The 24,323-nt window shown below is 36.5% G+C and overlaps 5 protein-coding genes across 6 annotated transcripts in view; 2 read left to right on the top strand and 3 right to left on the bottom strand.

Annotated features, from left to right (window-relative positions):
* The first annotated feature begins 9,236 nt into the window (after nt 1-9,236).
* LOC106335006 (chlorophyll a-b binding protein 4, chloroplastic) lies at nt 9,237-10,753 on the top strand. Its single transcript, XM_013773420.1, has 4 exons — nt 9,237-9,536; nt 9,822-9,970; nt 10,062-10,328; nt 10,426-10,753. The coding sequence occupies exons 1-4, from the start codon at nt 9,325-9,327 to the stop codon at nt 10,554-10,556; spliced, it is 759 nt and encodes a 252-aa protein (XP_013628874.1). The 5' UTR covers nt 9,237-9,324; the 3' UTR covers nt 10,557-10,753.
* On the bottom strand, nt 10,629-17,765 carry LOC106335005 (structural maintenance of chromosomes protein 2-2). Its single transcript, XM_013773419.1, has 21 exons — nt 17,647-17,765; nt 17,238-17,581; nt 16,278-16,958; nt 16,055-16,198; nt 15,672-15,962; nt 15,416-15,601; nt 15,181-15,345; nt 15,043-15,102; nt 14,757-14,819; nt 14,173-14,264; nt 13,947-14,043; nt 13,341-13,457; nt 12,968-13,186; nt 12,700-12,840; nt 12,455-12,622; nt 12,164-12,348; nt 11,948-12,041; nt 11,777-11,865; nt 11,460-11,685; nt 11,232-11,306; nt 10,629-11,100 (listed from the first exon to the last, which is right to left on the bottom strand). Exons 2-21 carry the CDS (start codon nt 17,553-17,555, stop codon nt 10,984-10,986), a joined length of 3,528 nt encoding a protein of 1,175 aa, XP_013628873.1. The 5' UTR covers nt 17,556-17,581; nt 17,647-17,765; the 3' UTR covers nt 10,629-10,983.
* Nucleotides 17,766-18,951: 1,186 nt separating this feature from the next.
* LOC106336370 (NO-associated protein 1, chloroplastic/mitochondrial) lies at nt 18,952-21,977 on the top strand. 2 transcript variants are annotated; one of them, XM_013775187.1, is made up of 12 exons: nt 18,952-19,393; nt 19,468-19,740; nt 19,809-19,888; nt 19,972-20,053; nt 20,228-20,248; nt 20,485-20,530; nt 20,664-20,782; nt 20,858-20,971; nt 21,055-21,156; nt 21,243-21,332; nt 21,412-21,521; nt 21,594-21,977. In XM_013775187.1, the coding sequence occupies exons 1-12, from the start codon at nt 19,004-19,006 to the stop codon at nt 21,844-21,846; spliced, it is 1,680 nt and encodes a 559-aa protein (XP_013630641.1). In that variant the 5' UTR covers nt 18,952-19,003; the 3' UTR covers nt 21,847-21,977. The 2 variants fall into 2 exon arrangements, with proteins under 2 accessions (XP_013630641.1, XP_013630642.1); XM_013775188.1 differs by having other exon boundaries at nt 18,954-19,393; nt 21,597-21,977.
* A 52-nt stretch (nt 21,978-22,029) lies between these two features.
* Nucleotides 22,030-23,146, bottom strand: LOC106336371 (probable aquaporin TIP5-1). The gene is made up of 3 exons (XM_013775189.1): nt 22,864-23,146; nt 22,519-22,769; nt 22,030-22,437 (listed from the first exon to the last, which is right to left on the bottom strand). The coding sequence occupies exons 1-3, from the start codon at nt 23,000-23,002 to the stop codon at nt 22,051-22,053; spliced, it is 777 nt and encodes a 258-aa protein (XP_013630643.1). The 5' UTR covers nt 23,003-23,146; the 3' UTR covers nt 22,030-22,050.
* A 396-nt stretch (nt 23,147-23,542) lies between these two features.
* The window catches only part of LOC106328545 (peroxisomal membrane protein 11B), a 13,342-nt gene continuing 12,561 nt past the window's right edge, over nt 23,543-24,323 (bottom strand). Inside the window, exon 3 of the transcript XR_001267610.1 lies at nt 23,543-23,559. The gene's annotated coding sequence lies outside the window, so the exon portion shown is untranslated. The remainder of the gene's footprint in view (nt 23,560-24,323) is intronic.

Genomic DNA, 24,323 nt, shown 5'->3' with positions numbered 1-24,323 from the left:
GTGAAGGGAGTACATGGAAAGAAAAACTTATATGTGCTGATAGACTCGGGTTCAACACACAATTTCATGGATAAGAAGGTAGCAGATCTATTGGGGTGTAAACTACAACCATTAGGAAGAACTAAAGTGTCAGTGGCTGATGGAAGTAAGATTGAAGTATTTGGGAAGATAGAGAAGTTTCGCTGGCAATTTCAAGGTCATCAATTCCATGCTGATTTCATGGTGATCTCGTTGGGATGTCATGATACTGTTCTTGGTATACAATGGCTACACACCTTAGGTCCCATTACATGGGATTTCCAGGAGCTCCAAATGCAGTTTAAGTGGGGAAGAAAGAAGGTAGTATTACATGGAATCAAGCCAGGGTCAGTAAGAGAAGTTAAGGCTAGGAGAATTGAGCAGATGAAAGATGATGGAGTACAATTACATCTGCTATATGTTCATGATGACAAGGAGGAAGACGAAGGGAGCCTGAATGCCGTAGAGGTGGAGAAGAGGTCAGTAGAAGAGGAGGCACAGATTACTGAGTTAACAGAGGAGTATGAGGATATATTTCGGGAACCAACGTCACTTCCTCCTTTCCGAGAAAACCATGACCATAAGATCACACTAGCAGAAGGATCTAACCCGGTGAATCAGAAACCTTACAGATATGCTGTTTATCAAAAAGATGAGATTGATAAAATGGTTAAGGAGCTACTTGAGGCAGGCACAGTACAACCAAGTTCAAGTGCTTATGCGTCTCCAGTGGTCTTGGTGAAGAAAAAAGATAATACCTGGAGATTATGCGTTGATTACAGGAAGCTCAATACAATGACTATTAAAAACCGGTTTCCGATTCCGTTGATAGAAGATTTGATGGATGAGTTGGGAGGATCAAAGGTGTACTCTAAAATTGATTTGCGAGCCGGCTATCATCAGGTGAGGATGGATCCTGTTGATGTCCATAAAACGGCATTTCGAACGCATAGTGGGCATTACGAGTATAGAGTGATGCCTTTTGGTCTCACAAATGCTCCAGCTACCTTTCAGGGCTTGATGAATGGAGTATTCAAGGACTATCTGCGGAAGTTTGTGTTAATATTTTTTGATGACATCTTGATCTACTCTTCGTCATTCTCAGAGCATGTGGAGCATTTGCGTATAGTCTTTGAGTTGATGAGGATTAATCAACTGTTTGCGAAACGAAGCAAGTGTGCTTTTGCTACGACAAGAGTGGAATATCTTGGACACTTCATCGAAGAGAAGGGTGTGTCCACTGATCCAAGCAAAGTAAAAGCAATACTGGAGTGGCCTGTTCCTAAGAATTTAAAAGCTTTGAGGGGATTTCTTGGGCTTGCAGGATACTATAGACGTTACGTTAAAGACTTTGGAGTGATTGCACGTCCTTTAACAGCGTTGACGAAGAAAGACGCATTTGCTTGGCATGATGAGGCACAAAAGTCATTTGAAACGGTGAAGAAGACGTTGTGTGAAGCACCGGTACTGGCATTACCACGTTTTGATAAACAGTTTGTAGTGGAGACAGATGCTTGTGGAACGGGTATAGGAGCAGTGCTCATGCAAGAAGGAAAGCCGTTGGCGTATATTAGCAGACACTTGAAGGGTCGACAACTTGCATTGTCCATATATGAGAAAGAGCTTTTGGCCGTGATCTTTGCAGTTCAGAAATGGAGGCATTATCTTCTAACGCAACATTTCATTATCAGAACTGACCAGAGGAGTTTAAAGTATCTACTTGAACAAAGGTTGAACACTCCTATACAGCAGCAATGGCTACCTAAGTTACTTGAGTTTGATTACGAGATTCAATACAAACAGGGGAAAGAGAACTTGGTAGCAGATGCATTATCTCGTGTGGAGGGTTCTGAAGTGTTACATATGGCAATGACAGTGTTAGAGTGTGATTTGATGAAAGAGATTCAACAAGCTTATGAGACAGATCCGGGTACTAAGACAATCATTACAGAGTTAGTGAAGGATCCAAAGGCAAAGAAACATTATGCTTGGGATATGGGGATTTTAAGAAGGAAATCTAAGATAGTGGTTCCAGCGATTACAACATTACGAACTACTATCTTAGACTGGCTACATGGATCTGGCCAGGGAGGACATTCGGGGCGTGATAAGACAGTGCAGAGGGTGAAGGGGATCTTTTATTGGAAGGGAATGGCAAAGGAGATACAAGCATTCTTGAGGAAGTGTGTAGTCTGCCAGCAGTGTAAGTATGAGACGACAGCATCGCCTGGGCTCTTGCAACCTTTACCTATACCAGAGGCAGTATGGACAGACATCTCGATGGATTTCATCGAGGGCCTTCCTAACTCATACGGAAAGTCTGTGATATTGGTCATCGTTGACAGATTCAGTAAAGCCGCTCACTTCTTAGCACTTAGTCATCCGTATACAGCTTCATCAGTTGCTCAGATCTTTTTGGACAACTTCTTTAAGCTTCATGGGTTTCCAAGATCGATCGTTAGTGACAGGGATGCAGTGTTTGTGAGTGACTTCTGGCAAGAACTCTTTCAGCTTCAGGGTTGCAAGTTGAATATGTCAACAGCTTATCATCCTCAAAGCGACGGACAGACGGAGATTGTAAACAAATGCTTGGAGACTTATCTAAGATGTATGACGAGTGACAAACCGAATAAGTGGTCTAAGTGGTTACCTTTGGCTGAATATTGGTACAACACGACGTATCATTCTGCAGCTCTGACTACACCTTTTGAAATTGTCTACGGTCAGCAACCTCCAATACACCTTCCTTATCTACCTGGCGAGACTAAAGTTCAGGTGGTGGCTAAGTGTTTACAAGAACGTGAAGATATGTTGTTGATCTTAAAGTTTCATTTACTCAGAGCTCAACACAGAATGAAACAGATGGCTGATAGAAGAAGAAGTGAACGAAGGTTTGAGATAGGGGATTGGGTATTCTTGAAGCTTCAACCGTATAGACAGCGTTCAGTGGTTGTACGTTCATCACAGAAGATCTCTCCTAAGTATTATGGTCCTTATAAAATCATTGAGAAGATGGGAGAGGTTGCTTATAAGCTGGAATTACCTGCTACTACACAAATACATCCTGTGTTTCATGTGTCTCAGCTTAAGCAGTTGGTGGGTGATGTTCACGTGGCTAACCAATTACCTGAAGCGATCTATGAAGCTATGATGAAGGAACCGGAGTATTGCCTTGCAAGGAAAGTGGTGAAGCGTCAAGACAGAGCAGCTACGAAGGTCTTGGTGAAATGGAAGAATCAGGCTGAGGATGAAGCTACTTGGGAGTTCCTTTATGACTTGCAGAAGAAGTTTCCTAATTTTGAACCATGTGGTCAAGGTTCTTCGACGAGGGGAGATTTGTTACAGGAATAATGAAGTGAGTATTAGGGGACACGTGGGAGAAGGTGATTGAGGAAAGTGAACGTTGGAGGTTGTTACAACAGACTTTTGAAGAAGAAGAATCAAAGACGCGTGTCGACTTAGTATTGGCTCTGCCATAGATTCTGTTACGAGTTGCTTTCGTATAAATACAGAGATTGTGAGATGTAGATGCTATTCTGAAACTCTTGTAAACATTCTTTGAATCTGGACTTATCTCTTTGAAATATACTGATTCATTGTTGGAGAAGATCCTTCTTAATTCGAGATCTTCTACAGGTGAATCTCGTTTCTTCGTTTTATGAACGTTGATTCGATCTATTGGTAACTAGTTTTACCTTTAACAATTTGATTATGACGTTATGAAAACATTGACATTGTAATACAGAGGTCTCGAGGAGGTAGGCCATCAGGACAAACTCAACAATGCAAGAATGTTAATGGAGAACATTGTGTGGTGGTTAGTGTACAAAAAAAAAACAATGTGTGGATTAGTCAACTAGAGACTTACAGTGAGCTAATTACTTCTCTAGATACTATTTTCTGCTATTTTTCTCTCTTAGTTTTTACTGCTTACGCCCCAATGTTAACATCGTCTGATCGGTGAAGGATAAGTGGATTAGATATTGCGATACAGTTTAATTGGGTTTGTATAAGAAAAACGTATGCTGCAGAACAACTGCAGTTCGTCTAAAATAAACAGTTTAAAATAAAATATGAATGGTGACATTTATAATGAATAGTGTAACTGCAGGATACATAATATATTTATATTTTACAAAGTAATCAGTGATACTAATATAATTTTATAAAATATAAATTTTATGTTAAAAAGTATTTTCTATGTCATAAATATGAAATTTAATATGCTATGACTGAGATTTATAGCCAACTATTTTATTTTGAAAATTATAATTAAGCTAGTTGTCTTTACACAAAATTAAATCAAGATATCTGGAAATATTTAAGCAACTGTTTTATTTATTATAAAAATCATATATTTGAAACTAACTACTATATTGTCTAACTAAAGTTTGAAATGTCTTTCGACTAATGTTACAGAGTGCTCAGATCGTCTGTTACGGTCCACCATGATAACCACATGGATCTGATCCCAAATTCAAACTGACCAAATAGTGATAATTTAGTTACCAGCGGAAGTCGAACTCATAACCGATACGGATATACACTGAGCCTCAAGAAATTACCATCAAGCTATCACTGCTTGGTTAACTTTAATTTATGTATATTATATAGATAAAATGTTTTTTCTATATTTTTAATAACCAAAATAAATAAATAAAAATATAAGAAGTTCTGTTTTTTTAACACAAAAAAAAAAAAGTCTAACCACACCATATTTGATTATGTTCAGTTTTAGGTGCGGACCTTCTTCTTTTTCTTTTAAATTTAATTATTTTATTTAAGATAAAAATATAAAGAAAATAGCTGAATGGTGACACTTTTATTGTCCCACTATGCGTTGCACTAAGACGCCATAAACATTCAAAGCCTTAGTTAGAAATTTAACTGTACTACGTACACTTCAGTGTCAGCTTACTTTCTTGACTATATGACTCTTGTTAGGGATGACCATATATCCGTAAAATTTGATTCAATCTATTATCCGTTTTGATTCGATCCAAAAATATGGATATCCGTAATTTTACGTAGTAAAAAAAATACTAAATAATATTTATTAAAAACACAAATATTAATATTTTCGGAAATAGATATCTGCTTCGACTCGTTATATGCATATATACATGTATGTAAATAATTATATATATATATATATTATATGTAAGTTTTGCAATATTTTTAATCATTAAAATGATTATATAGTTATTAGAATTTAAAAAATAAACAACATTTTATCTTATGATAAAATGTTATTTTATATTTATTTATTTTAGTTTTTAATTTTATTTCATGGATCAAATTGAATATCTAATTAAAAATATCGACTTTTGGATATCCAAACATCTAATATCTGAATAGCTGTGGAACAGAACTAGACAACCAAGTTAGGAACACAAACGAAGCGGATTGAAAAACAAAGAGAAAATGACTAGGATAACACTAAAATTTTTTTTGTCATAAATATAGCCTCTAAGAATAAAAATGATCAAAATATCACTTAGTGTTTTATCAAAAGAGATAAATATACACTTATACCACAATGGTAAATTAATTTAGAAATTAGGGTTTAGAGTTAAGGGGTGGAGTTAGGATTTAGGATTTAGGGTTTAGGGTTTAGGGTTTAAGGTTTAGAGTTTAGGGTTTAGGGTTTAGGGTTTAGAGTTTAGGGGTGGAGTTTAGGGTTTTGGGTTTTGGGTTTAGAGTTAAGGGGTGGGGTTTAGGATTTAGGGTTTAGAGTTGGGGAGTGGGGTTTTGGGATAAGATTTCAAATTTTGAAAAATAAAAAAAAATTAAATTTTTTCGATAGATAAAATGCTATTTTGGTCATTTTTGTTTTTGAGAGGTATTTTTGTGACATAAACTTAGAAAATTGCTATTTTGGAGATTTGTCCAAAAACAAATACCTCACAAATTTTAGATCTTTGGTATGTACTCACTCCTCGCTCTTGTAGTCATATCTTTATTAATGTCACCATGCATTTTTTGTATAATTTATCATGGACGTATTATTTCGCATGAAATCAGGTTTAAAACTGAACAAAAAGTGATCCCTCACGAACTTATTTTTTCTTAAAAGGCTAAGAAGTAATAAATATTCAGTAGTAGCTTGTGTTTCACTCGATATTATCATTTATAAATCATAAAATCAGAAACTTTAGAAGAAATTCAAATCAACAATTTAGGTAGATAAATTAGTTGTAGCTGTACATTTATTGTTCTAGATATTTCTCCCTATTTCTACACAGGTTTTTGTTGTAATTCAGTTTATTGTATGCTTGTAACTGTAAGTTTTTAGCTGTAATTTTAAAATAAAATATACATTATGTATAAGTTTACTATTATTTAATATAATATGTAAATAACATTTATGTTTTTTAAAAAGTTCAATAGTTTCTGAAATTACTCACATGTATATTAATTATCAATAAAATTTTAAAATTATAGTAAAATTTATATCTGAATAGTAATAAACATTAACTTATGTAATATATTTGATATTATAACTGATTTTTTTACTGTACAGATTTTTTAGAATAAATAATAAAGATGTAGGATTTTTTCCTAATATACATAAGAAAACGTTTTCTTTTTTTTCTATAGGTTTAGAAATTAAGTTAAATCATGATGATAAAATTAGTAAAAACAATTATAGGTTTTAACTTTTAAAGATTCTATATCATGATTAGTAAAGTTGGATGATTTAAAACAAAACAAATCTAAAAATGAGATAAAATCCAAGCAATCATCTACGATAACTTTATGCTAGCTGGAGTCGTTGATTTATAATGATTTAGTTTCATTGGGATTTAGTTAGCTAAAGCATTTTTGATAATTCTTTTAATATTTGTTGCAAAAAAAAAAAAATATGTCGATATTTTCTTAAATATTTTGCATATTGTCATAAACCATAATATTAAACTTAGTAAATTTCTTAAGTAAATATATTTATAGTTTTCCATGTATTGTGTGAAATTATCATAATTTAGTGTTAGGTAAGGATATTTCTAATGGTTACTTTCATCTTTTTCTCTTAAAAAGAGGTAAACTCAAAATGAATTTCTGTTTTGCTTAAGTGGTTTTTCTTTTTTCCTTTCATTTAAAAATATTACAAAATATGTTATTTTTAATAGTTATAAATAATTCTAATGATACTTATTATTTAAAAAATATGTAAATACAATTTTGCTTTAACTAGAATATCTTCATATACATAAATTTAGTTTCTAAAAGAATGTACAATGATTTATATAATTTTATAATGAAATATTAATAATTTTGTTAAAGTATAAAATATAAATATTAAAAAAAATTCGATGTAAAAACATTATGTAAAAGTTTAAATATTAATTTAACAATAAAAATTGACATTAAAATAAGATTGTGAATAGTATTCTTTCAAATTTGAATAATAATATTTATAAAAAAAATTCCCTTAAAATAATGCATTATTGTAAGAGATTTTTCCTTATTTTCTTATATTTTTTCCTCGAAGTGAGAAACCAATACAAATGAGGTATAAGGTTGGTTCTAGATTTGATTTCTGTTAGGAACTAAATTCACTGATTAGTTTGGGCTTGAGTTTTAGTCTAGATGGTTTAGATGGTATATCATAACATACAATCGGTTCCACGTGCAATAGTTAGAAGATATTCAAATTCAGGTCAGATACTATAGTACGATTTTGGGCTAATTCACTATATAGCACTAAGTATGTTCGTTTTTGGACTGACCGAATAGGCGATAACAAAAAAAAAAAACTGCAACGAGCCACGGTTTCTTGATATATACATGCTTACCTCTGGGCCTTTTGTTTCCTAACCGAGTCTTTCGTTGCGCCCAGTTATTTCACAGCCCAATAGTATGTCATACTTCTTTAGCCACAGACCAAGACCGATGAAGTTGAAGTAAATTGATTATATTAGCTCATTAGACCATCTGTATTGGTTACAGATATTTAAGAGCATCTCCAACCCCATTCAAAATGGAGTGGAAAATGGAGTGATGAACAAACAAAAAAACTCATTAGTAATGAGTTTTTTTGTTTGTTCATCACTCCATTTTCCACTCCATTTTGAATGGGGTTGGAGATGCTCTTAAATATCTGTAACCAATACAGATGGTCTAATGAGCTAATATAATCAATTTACTTCAACTTCATCGGTCTTGGTCTGTGGCTAAAGAAGTATGACATACTATTGGGCTGTGAAATAACTGGGCGCAACGAAAGACTCGGTTAGGAAACAAAAGGCCCAGAGGTAAGCATGTATATATCAAGAAACCGTGGCTCGTTGCAGTTTTTTTTTTTTGTTATCGCCTATTCGGTCAGTCCAAAAACGAACATACTTAGTGCTATATAGTGAATTAGCCCAAAATCGTACTATAGTATCTGACCTGAATTTGAATATCTTCTAACTATTGCACGTGGAACCGATTGTATGTTATGATATACCATCTAAACCATCTAGACTAAAACTCAAGCCCAAACTAATCAGTGAATTTAGTTCCTAACAGAAATCAAATCTAGAACCAACCTTATACACCAACACTCGAGATTATCACAAAACTACTATCACTTGCTGATTGCGGCTCTCAACTGACTAAAACAAAGAAAAGAGAAGAAAAATAATGTACCGTGATCGTCGTGCCTTTCATCTTACTACAAGAACATGTAAAATATTATTCAATCATTGTTGTAGAAATAAAACTACTTGTATTGAAGAAACAAAAAAAAATAATTCAGACGGTAGCATGATCAGCAAAAGCTTATATTCTTGAAAGTTCGCATTTTTTCAATTTAGATTTCACTTATATGGTTAGAGAAATGTTACAATTTTTTAACCCCTATGTAAACATATAAGAAAAGAAAAAAGTCTATAAGAAAAGAAAAATACTTGCTTTTTTTTGTAACACAAGAAAAATACTTGCTTATCCATCCAAGGATTAAAATACTTCCTCTTAGTTCCATTTGATTGGTTGAGGAGATTTCTCACTCGACTATAGTACTTCAACGACACGGGGGATAATAGTGGACCCCACACTATCTTATTCAGACCAATGTTAAAGAAGATAAAAATCCTGTTAGATACGCTACCAAGATAAACTGATAAGCCTTTATCTCCCATCAAACCCATCTCATCCGTGTAATCAACCACGTAATCTGATCCAACGGTGAATACCTATTCATTAAACCACAGCCACGAGAACCCACATCACAATTGTCTATTTCTTCACAATCATCTCCACACACATCTTTCATCTCTTGATTCCAATCCATTATCTCTTCCTGTATCCAGTTCTGTAGGGGAAATGGCCACTGTTACTACTCAAGCCTCGGCCTCGATATTCAGACCATGCACTTCAAAGCCAAGATTCCTCACCGGTTCTTCCGGTAGGTTGAACCGAGATTTGTCGTTTAAGTCAATCGGCTCATCATCCTCAAAGACGGCCTCGTTCAAGGTTGAAGCTAAGAAAGGAGAATGGTTGCCCGGTTTGGCATCTCCTGGTTATCTCAACGGCAGGTAATTTTACAAACTGTACAGCCAGTTTTTGGTTTAATAGAACTGGATCATTGATTTGGTTTAGGTTGACCGTGTCCCATACCGGTTCAGTTACTGTTTATAACAAGAACCAGAAGAATTGGACAATCGTTTTGTGGTTAGTTTAACGCTGTCCGAAATCGGTTTAGTAAGACAAATTGGATAAATGGTTTTGGTTTTGGCTAATTAGATCGGATCTGCCCAGTACCAGTTTAGCTAGTGTGCATGGTACTGTCACTCACATGACTCGTATACATAAATTTGCAGTCTTGCCGGGGACAATGGGTTTGACCCATTGGGACTTGCAGAGGATCCAGAGAACTTGAAGTGGTTCATCCAGGCAGAGCTTGTCAACGGACGGTGGGCTATGCTTGGCGTCGCAGGGATGCTTTTGCCGGAAGTTTTCACCAAGATCGGTGAGACATCATTATAACATGACCTAAAATAAAAATTGTAAACATTTGTTTCAAGAACTTGACACATGTTTTTGTTAAAAACTGTTTGTAGGAATCATCAACGTTCCTGAGTGGTATGATGCTGGAAAAGAGCAGTATTTTGCATCATCATCGACATTGTTCGTGATCGAATTCATATTGTTTCATTACGTTGAGATCAGACGGTGGCAAGACATTAAGAACCCAGGAAGTGTGAACCAAGACCCTATCTTCAAGCAATACAGCTTGCCTCCAAATGAAGTTGGTTACCCTGGAGGAATCTTTAACCCGCTTAACTTCGCTCCTACGCTCGAGGCCAAGGAGAAAGAGCTTGCAAACGGTAAGCTTCGGAAGTGATGATCCATTCTCTGTTGTGTTACACAATAAACGCAGTTAAAGACTAAAAGACTCTTTTGTTGTTGTTGCTGTGGTTGCAGGGAGGTTGGCTATGTTGGCATTCTTAGGGTTCGTGATTCAACACAATGTGACTGGAAAGGGACCATTTGAGAACCTCTTGCAGCACCTGTCTGACCCATGGCACAACACCATTGTCCAAACCTTCAGCTGAAGATTTAATACAGACTTATGAAACTCATTTCTCTCGATCTTCTGCTGCCTTCATATCTGTGTTTGTTGCATCTTAGAGTTCTTGGTTTGTGAGCTTGAAACAGTATGGTATTTGTTGTAGCTCAATGAACAAATTTAAAAATCTTGTGTGTACAAAGGAACTAAGTTCATCAAGATTGTGCTACTCTTTAATATCTATCTATCTATTCATGTGGTACAATGCACATCATAACTTAGAACTCCAATCTCTTCAAACATTTGCAACAAGAAACCCTTAAGTCTAATATAAGATAATGATCTCTAACTCTCTAAGTAGTAGACAATGGCTACCACCAAATCATTTGCTACATATCTTGGGAGACAAGTTGTCACACTTAGAAGCAAAAGAGTATAGACATCATTACAGTTGCTACGCTTTTATAAGCAGGTTATTTGCTCTGTTTTGTTACTGTCCTCTGGACCGTTGAAACACCATCCACGAATTTTGTTCGGAAGAGAACATCCGCGTTGTTGAACATTCCTTCTTTCAGTGAAACCACGATGAACTGTTTAGAGAAATCATATGAATGGATAAGTAAACTTGAGTTGACACATGAGAAAAAGAAGCTTTATGATTTTCAGAATCATGGGAATAGCTAGTGACTACAAGATCAGAAAAAAACACATATTATGTGACCTGTGAATGCGGGAAATGAGTTTTAATCATTCTTCCTATGTTCTGCGTGTGGCTAAGATCGAGAGCTGCATCAACCTAATAAAATCAATGCAACCAATTATCTTATTTATTTTTTTTAAAACGTCATAAAACTTGAAACTGTCCTGTTATCGTGAACAATCCAAGATCACTGAATGTGAGAAGAATCCATGTCAATTGATTCACAAAAACTGGAAAATCAAGGAGTACCTCGTCTAAGATATAAAGAGGAGCTGGCTTGAAGAGAAGCAATGCAAGGATTAAAGAAAGTGCAAGAAGAGATCTTTGCCCTCCGCTGAGTTCGGATAGAGACTGTTTCCAGACACTTCCAAAAGCAACACGGACCTCAAGACCATCGAGGAAACTACCTCCTTCTGGAGGTTCTAGTTTTGCCATGGTGCCAGGTAGTAAAGTTGAAAAGATGGAACCAAAATCCCTGTAGTTATTGTAAACTTATCTCAAAATGTAGTAAAATGAAGTGAATCCCATGGCAAAACGAGAAAACGGATAGAAAATAAGCGACTTACTGATTAACTTTAACCCAGGTAACTTTCAGTGTTTCCTTTTTCTTCTCATCAAGCTCCTCGATCACTTTCTTGATTTTGGATTTGTCAGTCTAAGAAAAAAATGAAAGAAAACACAGGTTTAAACGCAAGTACGGCTGTTAAAATATGTTGCACAGACCCTCCAAAACTAACCTCGATTATATTTTTCTTGGACATAAGAGCATTGTACTCATCTTCTGCTTTCTCAAACATGGCCATGACCTTCTTGTTCACTCTTTTCTCAAGACTTGAAGACAAGGAACAAGAAAGAAAAAGAAAGCCATATTCCATTGATATTGTGCATTGCATTATATCAAATTGTTATATCAAATTGCAAGTATAAATCTATGAGAATCCTCGGAAACATACCTTGACTGATCTGTCTGGAGCCTTTCAAGTTCTTCTCTTGCTTTATAAGGATCACGGGATTCAAAATCATAGTCCGTCCCTCCTTTTCCGAAAAGCGTTTTCTCGGTTATTATCCATGCATGCTTCTCAATAAGTTTGTCTACCTTCACAGAACAATCTTTCTGTTCCATCTCCATCCTCGTTACCTAATCAGAGTAAAACAATCAAATAAACCCAAGAAATATATCATTAGATTAGGAGACGACAGTAAGAGTAATGCATCTCAAGCCAAAAACATTGAAGAAAGAATACCTCATTTTGCAACTTCTTTTTCTCAAGCTTCATTTCGCTAAGCTTCTGCAGACTTTTTTCCTGGTCTGCAACAAAACCACTTATCTGTGTATCACATTCCTTCATCTTTTCGTGTATTAACTTGAGCTCAGCAAGAGACTGATCATGATCCTTCTGTATGGCATCCACCTGCAGGGTAGTCACATCCAGATTTTATGTATATATTATATAATCTAAAAAGATATCAAGAGAAATAACTGAAGTACCTTGGCTCGTTGCTTATCCACATCGGAAGCCAGAGTGCTAATTTGCGTCCTCAATGAAGCTAGCTGGCTCTCTAAAGATGACTGTTCCTGCACCACTGCTTCTTGCTCCATCAAAAGCCTCTCTCTTTCATTTTCATGACCCTATAAATCAAGAAGTAGCATATGGCAAAAGCATTTGGAAATGTCAAAAGGCTAAAAGCTGGACAAACCAGGATAAGGAAAAGGCATGAAGTTTAATCTAAGTCTTTGACTGAAAGATTTGGAGTACCTTTAGATCTTTTGACGATGCCTGAATACGAGCTTTGATACTTTTAATATTCTTTTCCAAGTCCTTGAGTCTTCCCTCTCTGTTCTTATCATGATCTTTGATGGATTTCTCTAGCGTGGAGACAGTAACAGCACAACTCTTGTAACGACCTTCCTTCTCTTTGATCTGGGATCTCATTCCTTCAAACTCTTCTTCAAGTTTCTTCACCGCTTCACCAAGCTACACATAGACGATTGGTAGAAGGGAGCGAGAGTATTAAATATGCTTTCAGCACCACAAGACAGCAAAAATTTGAATTGGTAAAAACTAAACTAGAAAGATGTGAATAAAAAATGGATGTGGATAAAAGAAGATGCGAAACAGAGATACTAACCTTGTGGTGCTCGTTCTGCTCGGCCCTTTTTAGAAATAAGGATAAGTCATACATTTTAAGCTCCAATTGTGCTTTCATGTCTGTGAACTTCTTTTGAAGAGGCTTAAGCTCATTGATCTGCAATGTCAAAATGAACCGGTAGGGTTTTACACAACCAAAAGAGGTAACTTTACCAAGGTGCCCAAAGAAGACTCGACAATAACATTATGTGCGTGCCTTCACAAACATATGTGAGGTACAGAAAAATCCTACAAAACCAAACATGAGATATAAAAATATGATGCAATGACGTTAGCTAAACATTTGCTTCCTTTGAGCCGGAAACAACTAAACTGATTGAATATTTGAGACGACGAGGCATCCAAAAATGGTTCAAACTTCAAAGTGTCAGTTTCAGCAGCTCAGATTGTATTTTATTTTAAACAATGAATGCATGAGACCTGAGTTCCCAATGATCCAGATCTAATTCTAAACTGTCGAAGATGTATAAGCTTTATGCTTCGAGCCGTATTGATATTCTATGGTGTCTAACTCAGCTGCCAAACCCACTTTGGCCTTTTCTAAAAGGAAAGTAATAGCTAATGACAAAATTTGAAAGAAATTTACCTTTGCTTCAATTTCGTACAACCTTTTCTGGTGTACTTGAAGTTTTGTTTCAGCCTCTGCCAGATCATGAAGTTGCCTTAGGAGCTCACCTCCACCCCTAAGACAGAAAAATACGAAATACACAATGTTTTTGGTCAGTTTTTTAGGACTGCTGAACCATATCTGTATGAAATCAAGTACATAAACGCCAAAAAGATCTAGAGGTATAATCGAAAGAATGACATACTTGCGACTTCCACCAGTAAGAAGACCACTTGGCTGAAATATATCACCTTCAAGTGTCACAGTTGGAGCCCGAATGTCCCTATTAAAAGCAACCTGCCGAACCATAATTCGAGCAAAAAAATCAAAGAATGAAACATCTAAATAAAAAAGAGAGGTCTGCCATCGAAATATAGGTATCTAATAGTAGAGAAGATAATAAGGAAAAGATTTTGGGTCAGAAAAATGAACCTATAACCCAACAAAGCGATCAAGTTTTGAGAAAAGAAAAAACTTAATCGTATGAGAACTCTCCCTCTGCTAGACACGGAGAGGTTCGACAGTTACATAACATTGAATCAATGATAGGAACTAAACTCTTCTACGGCCATCCTTAATCTAAAAAGGGAAATCATCGTTTGGAATTTTGACATATATTGTATTTTTCACTCTGATAATCAAAGATAAGGTTGACTTAAGAGACTATATAACAAAGACGCAGCTGAAAATACATGTCAAGTAAGAACAAACATACTCTAATGTCTCTACAACATCCTTCACGAACACAGAGTTAGAACACACATACTCTGTTGTCTAGGAAATACTTACTTCCTTTGCCACATCAGTAGTTTTGCAAACAAATGTCGATCCGAATACAAATTCCATGGCATTCTGCAAAGAATTATAGAATGTCGAAAATTAATGGTCACGGACTAATCGTTTCCGTCTGTCCGTAACAAAATGTTCTGAAACTAACAATCAGTAGATAAACAGCTCATGAATGTGACAATTATTTTCTGCATTGCATAGTATATTAGTTATCAGAAATTCTATAAACTAGTGGATGATGCAAATGTAACAGATTCTTGGTATTTTGAGCAGGCAACCAGCGCACCTTTATTTCTTCGCTATAACCAACTAAAGAAAGTGCCAGTTCCGCGTTACCCTTCCCCACCTGAAAATTAATAGAAAATCAGCAAAGAACAAAGAAAAAAGAATTGAATTTGACAGTAAAATAAAAAGATCCACATACCAATCTGACAGCGGCTTGCTGCACTCTAGATGGGACTAAGTGAGACTGAATTTTGTTCAGAGGTATAATCGTAACCCTTCTCCGTAGATCACCCTTTTGTAGGAGCTGTTTTCCAGTATCTTCTGTGTCTACAACAACATTAAACAACTTTCCACCAGCAGTAACCTGAAAAATAGTCCTCTTAGAAAACTCAAATGAGTTAACAACGTATAATGATAAGATCATACCCACTTACCTCTAGAGCTGTCATTGAGGACCTATCATTTACTTTTATCAGTTTTGCAACCACACCTTTCACCTTTGATCGATCAAAGTTCTTCACAGGATCACGATACGTAAACTGAACATTTGCTAATTGAGCTGAAAGATCTCGCACAATGTCTTTCAGCCTTTGCCCAATTTCAAGTTCCGATCCTCGATCCTAAGAGAAAAATTGAGATAGATCTTTATGTAACAGAAGGAAAAAAAAATCAAATAACAAGCACGCTAACCTTCTCCAATGCTTCCATCTGACCCTCTTTATATGGAGCAGAATCAAGTGCCCTTTTCACACTTTCAACATCATTTTTCCTCACATCAAGTTCTTTTTCCACTGCAACAGCTTCTTCTCGTTTTGACATTAATTGGGACTTCTTCTCTTTTAGCTCCTTTTCACAGTGACTAATTTTGGTATTCAGCTGTTTCAACTCCGTTTCAGCTGTTCCAACAGAAATCTTTGCATCGCGTAGTTGATCTTCAAGGCATTTTTCTTCATCTCCACTACTCTTACCAGCTAGAACACCCTAATTGTTCAGAGACCTCAAATTCAATTAACATACAAGATAGACTAAGGCAATTTGGCAGTAAATAAAGATTCTTCTTCAGGTGGTACTACCTGGTGCTCTCTTTCACACTCTTCTAAGGTGGTGGAAAGTTCCTGAAATTTCAGTTTTAGGTCTGCTGCTCCTTCGTCAGACTTCTTCAGAGCAGAAGCTCTCTCTTCTACAGATTTCTTCAAATCTTCTATATTATGAACAATCTAGAAACACCAAAAGTTGTCAAAAAATCGCTATGGAATCAGTCACCATTCCAACACAAGGTAAGACCTGTCAGCTAACCTTTTCAGCACTCTTTTCTTCGCCCTGTAGGGTGTCCTCCATATTATTAAGCTTTGAAAATTCACGTGTCACTTCATTAGACAGTGCATCCACTTTGTCAGAAAAAGTTTTTACTTCTCCACCCATGCTGGCTTCCCTTGCCCGAGTCAAAGTTTTTACCTGTTTATCCAGTTCCGATATTTCTCCCAGTGTCTTCTCCGTCTCTTCGTCAATACTAGTCATTTTTGTCTTCATCTGTTCAACCCCATGAAGAGAGCAGTCTCTAACTTTCTCTGCTTGAACATATTGAAAAGCGAGACAGAACCTCTTTAGCCGATCTAGCTCGGCGTTACCATTAGCCCACTGCATATACTGCGCCTTTTCTTTCCTCAGCTTCTCCAAAGCCGGCGATATCTCTTGATCAAGGAGTTTATTTATCTCATCGACCTTGGTTTGCTTTTTCTCTAGCGTCTTCAATGCAGCCTCCTTCTTGTTTTCATACATCCTCGTACCAGCTGCTTCTTCAAGCATCGACAAGATCTCCGGAGGTTTCATGTTCAAAACCTTGGTTATACGGCCTTGCATAATCAGAAAATGGGGATTATTGACGTTAAGTTGCACCGAGTGGAAAAGGTTCTGAACTTGACTTGGTTGAGCAAGCTTCCCATTGATCAGATACTTGTTCCTTCCACCAACAACAATCTTCAAAGCCAAAAGAGACAAACAAAGAAGAAAAGCTAATCAAAACGAAACATTTTATAACATAGGGAGTATAATCAAACTAAACAAGCTTCCCCATTAATCAATCAAATACTTGTTCCTTACACTAACAACAATCTTCAGAGCCAAAAGACACACACAAATAAAATAAAAACAATCAAGCTAAGACCTCTTCCACCATAACCTTATAACATACTTTAATCAACCAAAATTTTCTAAGCTTGAGATTAATAAGTAGAGTGAAAGAGAAATGTGACATACTTGTCGAGTCACAGTTATCTCAGAGTGTTGTTCATAGCCGAGAGGACTCCTATTCACCTCGGAGTTATCAAAAGTAACCGACACAGTGGCCTTGGTAATCCCTGCTTGTCCTTGCTTGTAGACGAGCTCCTGCAGATTAGCGGCTCGAACTTGCTGGAGATTGGTGATACCCAGCACGAAGCAGACGGAATCGAGGATGTTGGATTTCCCGGAGCCGTTCAGACCCGTGATGGCGTTGAAATGCGGGTCGAAACCCCGAACCACCGTCCTCGTGGCGTATGATTTAAAACCTTCCAAGCATATCTCCTTTATGTGCATCTTCTTCCTCCCCCTCCAAATTAACCCTAGAAGAGGAAGACTCACTACAAAGCTTAATTACGAAATTGAAATTGCAGATACAAAATCTAACCGTTGCGGGAGAAACAGAGACGAATCTTGACTCCTTTTTCCCCTCTGTGACGATTATTCCGATTGAGTGAATTTGATTTTTTTTTTCTTTCCAATTTGGGAGTTTCGATTTAGGTTAAGCAAAAGCGCGGGAGAATGGAATTTAGTATCCCTACCCTTCTACTCCATCTAGAGGGACTATTATTTTTATGTACTACACCCGAAATCTCTAACCAAAATCGACCTGGAAAACCATCGGGTTTGGATATATATATTTTACCCTGCTGAATATTTGTATTTACATTCATGACTCTTGGTTTAAAATCGGCTCTTAGACCGATTAACTATCTGAATAACCCCAAAAAATTATTAATACTAAATATTTTTTAGTAATTTCGGTATATTTTTAAGCTTTTGATTCATATTTTTTAATGCAGTTTTAAGATTAGATACATCTCGTAAATTTTTTATAGTTGAATATTTTTTTTGATATTTTGGTTATTTTCGTAAAATACTTGAATCAAATAATATCTGTAAAATTTTGATACTTGAATCGAAAGATGAGCACAAGTCAAGTATTCGATAATTTTTTCGCTCATTCAAGTAATTGTATTTAGGACTTGAATTTTGGTATTTGATAAAGCAAATATTTGATATATCAAGTATTCCAAGAAACAAAAGTTAATAGTTGCAAGTTACATGACCATGCTGGTTATTTGTCGTAACCAAGTACTTGTTTATAAAATACTTACAAACTAAATAAAAATTCAATTTCAAATAAAAATAAATTTATGAATCTTTTTTATTAGTGGACTTTTTTTTTATCAAAATATGACATTTTTATATTTTTCAGTAACAATTATAAGTAATAAAATATTTTTATAGATAATAAATTTTAACCGGCAACAATAAATATGTAATAAAGCAAGTAGGAAGACAAATATTAAAATATCTGAAGATATTTGATGCTTGATTTTTACTTTGCAAATAATATGATTAGTTGGCTTGTTACCCTATTTAACAATATTGAGTAACTGATTTCTTATGGAAAAAAAAACGAGGTAAATAACATATGTTAAGACAAGCAAAAAAAATCATAGTAAGTTAGCAAATTTAAAAATTAAGTGGACCAAAATTTTGAAACTGTAAATTTTTTATGCCGATGTTGTTTAACAAAATATTTATGAACGATTAACTAGTCTAATAAAGTCGAGTAGTTCGAAAAAAAAAACCCTTGGTACTTTACAAGATGAGTAGTGAATAAAAAATCCCAAACCAGTAAGGTTTCTTTTCTCCAAACCCTCTAAACAGTCTAGAGGGTATTGAATGTCTCTCTTGGGGTTTATCTCGAAAGAAAGATAGATAGATAGCCCTCATCAATGGCGCTACGAGCTCTCTCCACGTTTCCTTCTCTTCCTCGTCGCTTCACCAGACGTGACCCCACTCTCACCGTCATTCACCGGAACCCGACGAGGTCAATCGTCTGTAAGTCTATCTCCACTTCAGAATGGACGGTTTCACTCTCGGAGCGGGATGGATTCGCGGCTGCTGCTCCGACTCCTGGAGAGAGGTTCTTGGAGAACCAAAGAGCTCACCAAGCTCAGAAAGTGGTGAAGAAAGAGCTCAAAAGGGAGAAGAAGAAAAAGAAGGACGAGAGCGTGCGGAAAGTTGTTGACACCTCCGTCTCGTGTTGCTACGGCTGCGGAGCTCCGTTGCAGACCTCCGACGTCGATTCTCCGGGATTCGTCGATCTCGTTACCTACGATTTGGTAGGAATCGGGTTTATTTACTTTGTTGCAGTGAAGTGAAAAACGTCATTAAGTTTGAATCTTTGTTGTTGCAGAAGAAGAAACATCACCAGCTAAGAACTGTAATATGTGGAAGATGTCAGCTTTTGTCTCATGGACATATGATTACAGCTGTTGGTGGTAATGGAGGGTATGCTGGTGGGAAGCAGTTCGTTTCAGCTGATGAACTCAGGGAGAAGCTTTCTCACTTGCGCCATGAGAAAGCCTTGATTGTCAAATTGGTTGACATTGTGGATTTCAATGGTAGTTTTTTAGCTCGTGTTCGTGATTTAGTTGGTGCTAATCCGATCATACTAGTTATAACTAAGGTATGGTTATACGACCTGGCTACTTATTCAGTGCTTTCTAGGTTAATGAATGTGCTTTGTACTTGTAGATTGATCTCCTTCCAAAAGGAACAGATATGAATTGTATTGGTGATTGGGTTGTGGAAGTGACCACGAAGAAAAAACTAAAGTAGGCACTTACCCATGATTACCAGGACTTGACTTAATGTTTGTGGAGCTACTACCTGATATGGATGTATATAATTTTGACAGTGTCTTGAGTGTCCATCTGACAAGTTCCAAGTCACTGGATGGAGTTAACGGAGTTGCGTCAGAAATCCAAAAGGAGAAAAAGGTCTTAAAATTGTCTTCACACTAGTGCTAATAATAGATTTCTCTTGAGAAATGTTGATAACATGAAATGGCCAACATATTGTTTTTCTTTATTGCTGAATATTGAATAACATAACCTTCTATTCATTTTATATTCTCTAACCTAACCTCTCCATTCCCTGTTTTCGTGTTTCAGGGACGAGATGTCTACATTCTGGTATGTGCATTCTCACTTTTGTTGATAACCAAATAAATAGTAGTTTTTTAGTTAGTAAAGATATATAGCTAGCTTAAATTTCTTGTTTATTGTATATTGATTTCATCCTGTTTGATTTTATCTTACGACATTATAATGGCACTCTAGACTTCACTATTCTACACTATAATGGAGGGTAGATGCTGTTTTAATGGTCTGGCAAATATTCATTCATCATGTCTTCAATGCTTTCACAGGGTGCAGCTAACGTAGGGAAGTCAGCATTCATCAATGCTTTGCTGAGTAAGTTCTTTAATCTTCATTGTATCAATGCTTGAATTCTACTTACCCTTTGTTTTAGCCTGGTTTCTCAACAATTTAGTTTCATCTGTATAGAGAGTTAAATGATTTTATATGTATTACATTCATTATACAGAAACAATGGCGGAAAGGGACCCTGTTGCAGCAGCGGCACAGAAGTACAAACCGATTCAATCGGCTGTCCCTGGAACAACCTTGGGTCCAATTCAGATCAACGCCTTCCTTGGAGGAGAGGTATAAACTTAAACCACCTTCAGATTCTATAGCACCAGTGGACATTCTGCTAAAAAAAATACCTTATTACCACAGAAGTTGTATGACACACCGGGAGTTCACTTACACCATAGGCAAGCAGCTGTTGTGCATTCAGATGATTTACCCGCCCTTGCTCCTCAGAATCGTCTCAGAGGCCAGTCTTTCGATGTAAGTCTGCCCTTTTTAAAGCCTACTATAGAATATATATATCATCGTAGCATCAGTATATGATGATTCTTTGTTCCTACCAGATTTCAACACTACCAACTCAATCATCAAGTAGTCCCGAGGGTGACAGCTTAAACGGTTATACATTCTTTTGGGGAGGTCTCGTCAGGATTGACATCTTGAAGGTAAACAATATTACCGGAATGCTAAATTATGTTTGTGAATGTGGGTATTAATATGTGAAACCGCGAGATACTTTGAGCTATTGCAGGCTCTACCAGAAACGCGTTTCACATTCTATGGACCAAAGGCTCTTGAGATTCATGTAGTACCAACCAAAACAGCAACCGAGTTTTACCAGGTAAAGTTTCTTTACACCATCTGTATCAACTTCATTGCTAATTCGAGGACAAGTTTTACCGTTTTTACTTGTTCTGCAGAAAGAAGTGGGCGTGCTTCTCACACCTCCATCAGGGAAAGATCAGATTCAGGAGTGGAAAGGGCTGCAGTCTCACCGTTTACTCCGAATCGAATTTAACGATCCAAAAAGGTGAAACAATCATTATTCATCTATTCATTCCTATCTCGGTGCTCTCACCTAACGTATCACATTTTTCTTTAGCAGACCGGCTAGCGATGTGGCCATTTCAGGGTTAGGATGGATTTCAATTGAACCAATCCGCAGAGTACGAGACTCTGAGCCAAGAGATCTCGAAGAAGCAGAGCATGAGATACGTGTTTGTGTGAGTGTGCCAAAACCAGTTGAAGTGTTTATCAGACCAACACTACCCATTGGCACTTCTGGTGCTGAATGGTATCAATACCGTGACTTATCCGACGAGGAAGAAGAGGTCAGACCCAAATGGTACTTCTGAAGTTTTTGTTTAGCTTACAAAACCAGAGTTATATAATATAATAATATGTAACAGAATGGTAAAATAGCAAATTGTTTGTGATGAAAATTTACTAAATTAATATTCAAGAAAATAAACATCAGTCAACAACATTTCATGAACTGAAAAATTAAATAACGCTACTTTAACGTAGAAATATATAAAATATTAGACGCATAAGCCATCTCACACACCAGTGGCGTCTCCCGTGGATGAACCACGGTCATCTTCAGCTGCCGTAACCACCACCATGTTGTCATACACTAGCGCAGCGGTGGCTCCTCCGAGCAAAGGCCCGACCCAATAGACGGCTTGGTTCTTGAAGCTTCCATAAATCATAGCCGACCCAAAGGCACATGCTGGATTCATGGCTCCTCCAGAGAATGGACCAGCGGCTAAAACATTGGCGCCCGCAACAAACCCTATGAATATCGGTCCCACGGCTAAAGGTAAGCCACGTCTGGGGTCGTTAGCCGTGAACACGGTGTAGACAAGGACGAACGCTAAAACACCCTCGAGAACCGATGCTCCAAATCCCGTCATTTCCCCGGCAATCTTATAGATCGGTACGTGCTGATCAATTCAGACAGAGATCATTATAAACACAGGTAAAAGAAAAAAACTAATTACGTGTGCAAGGAAAATGTTGATTACCTGTTCAATGACGGTTACTTTAAGGACAAGGCATGCCATAACAGAGGCAATCATCTGTGAAGTCCAGTAGAACATAGCGGTTGGGACGCTAATCCGACCAGCAACCGCCATTCCAAACGTAACCGCTGGATTCACATGGCCACCAGAGACGTTCCAAGAGATGTAAACTGAAGATGATAATGCAAACGCATTTGCAATCGCCGGTATTAATACACTAAACGGACCCGTAACATCACCCGCCGTCAGTTTCCCTTGGTAAACACAAATAAAAACATCTCCTCAACCAAAGAAAAAAGGAAGATCAAAACGTTCAGATAATTTGTTTAGAAAAAAGAGTGAATTTACTTGAAGCCATGACGGATCCAACGGCTGCCAGGACGAAGAAGAAGGTTGAGATAAACTCAGAAACGTAACATCTCAACGCATTCATACTCACTGCTCCTTGAAACTTACTTGAAAACGTTGTTGGAATCATTCTTCTCATTAATTTCTTTCAATAGTTCTCTTACTTTTTACTTTCTGTTTCTGTGTTAAGCGAATGTTGTAAACCTATAAATATTAAGAGAACGGTAACGAGTTTTCTTAAAAAAAAAAAAAAATTTAAATACGTATTAACCGTCCATGTACAAACGGGTTTTAGTGGAGAGTGTGAGAGTGGGGAAGTTGTTTACAGTTATCAAGTTTTGTGAATTTTAAAAATGCCCCACGTAGGTAAATTATACCTTTTGATACCCTTAGTTTTTGTTTGTTTAGTTTGACCCTAAAACGATATAAAATAGAAGGTGTGAGTGGTGACCATTCGGGAAACAAGAAGAACGGATAGGAAAAAAATATAAATGAATAAAATTGTAGGAACGAAAAGAATGGTTGTTCATCTCAAATTTAACAAAAAATAATTTTGTTCTTTATTTCTCTAAAAAAAAGAATGGCAAAGAATGAGAAAAAAAAAATATTCCTTGTGAATGGTGATTTTTTAGGAACCGTTCCTTGTTCACCATTCATGTAGTTTACCAAAAACAAAACGGTATCAAATAGAAATATGTGTTGTGAAAGTAATGGAAAAGTCTATCTTTATTCATAACATAGATGTTATTATATAGGAAATTACACCGTCATAGATAAATGGAAAGATTACAAATCATAATTTCTTGGTTATGAGCCATCTATAATCTGGTTCATAACACTCCCCCTTGGATGCCATAATCATTTAGAGCTTGTAATGTGCTTTAATGTTGTCTCATTAAAACTTTACCAGGAAAACCCAATTGGGACAAAACCATTGCGAAGGAAAAAGAGTACAACACACATTACTCCCCCTGATTTGGACATTACTGAAGGTCCCTTGGACCTCTCCAATTTTTTGCAATCGTGCGTGATGAAGATCTTGGGCAGAATATGCTTCGTCCTCGAACATGATAGTTGGTTCTCCAATTTTCTGCAATCGTGAGTGATGAAGATCTTGGGCAGAATATGCTTCGTCCTCGAACATGATAGTTGGTTCTTCTTTACCATCGGCCATGCCATAATCTGATCGAACATATTGAGTCATCGACCTCAAATACACACACACAAAATCTTGGATGATGTTGCTAAGATATGCGTGTACCACCATGTGTAAAACATAACATGTCTGAAAACAAATCAACAAAACCAAATAACCCCTCTTTGGGCTGGTTAGTATAAAATAAACCAAAATCAAAGGCTTCTTCATCGTCCTTCTTATGGACCAATCAGACCAGTGTCTAAAATAAGAATTCTACATCGCCTATCTCAGGACTAAATGGACTTCTTTATCGTCCACCTTA

Source organism: Brassica oleracea, chromosome C3, assembly GCF_000695525.1.
Source record: "Brassica oleracea var. oleracea cultivar TO1000 chromosome C3, BOL, whole genome shotgun sequence".
Taxonomy (NCBI): domain Eukaryota; kingdom Viridiplantae; phylum Streptophyta; class Magnoliopsida; order Brassicales; family Brassicaceae; genus Brassica; species Brassica oleracea.
This window is presented reverse-complemented; position numbering and strand designations above follow the sequence as displayed.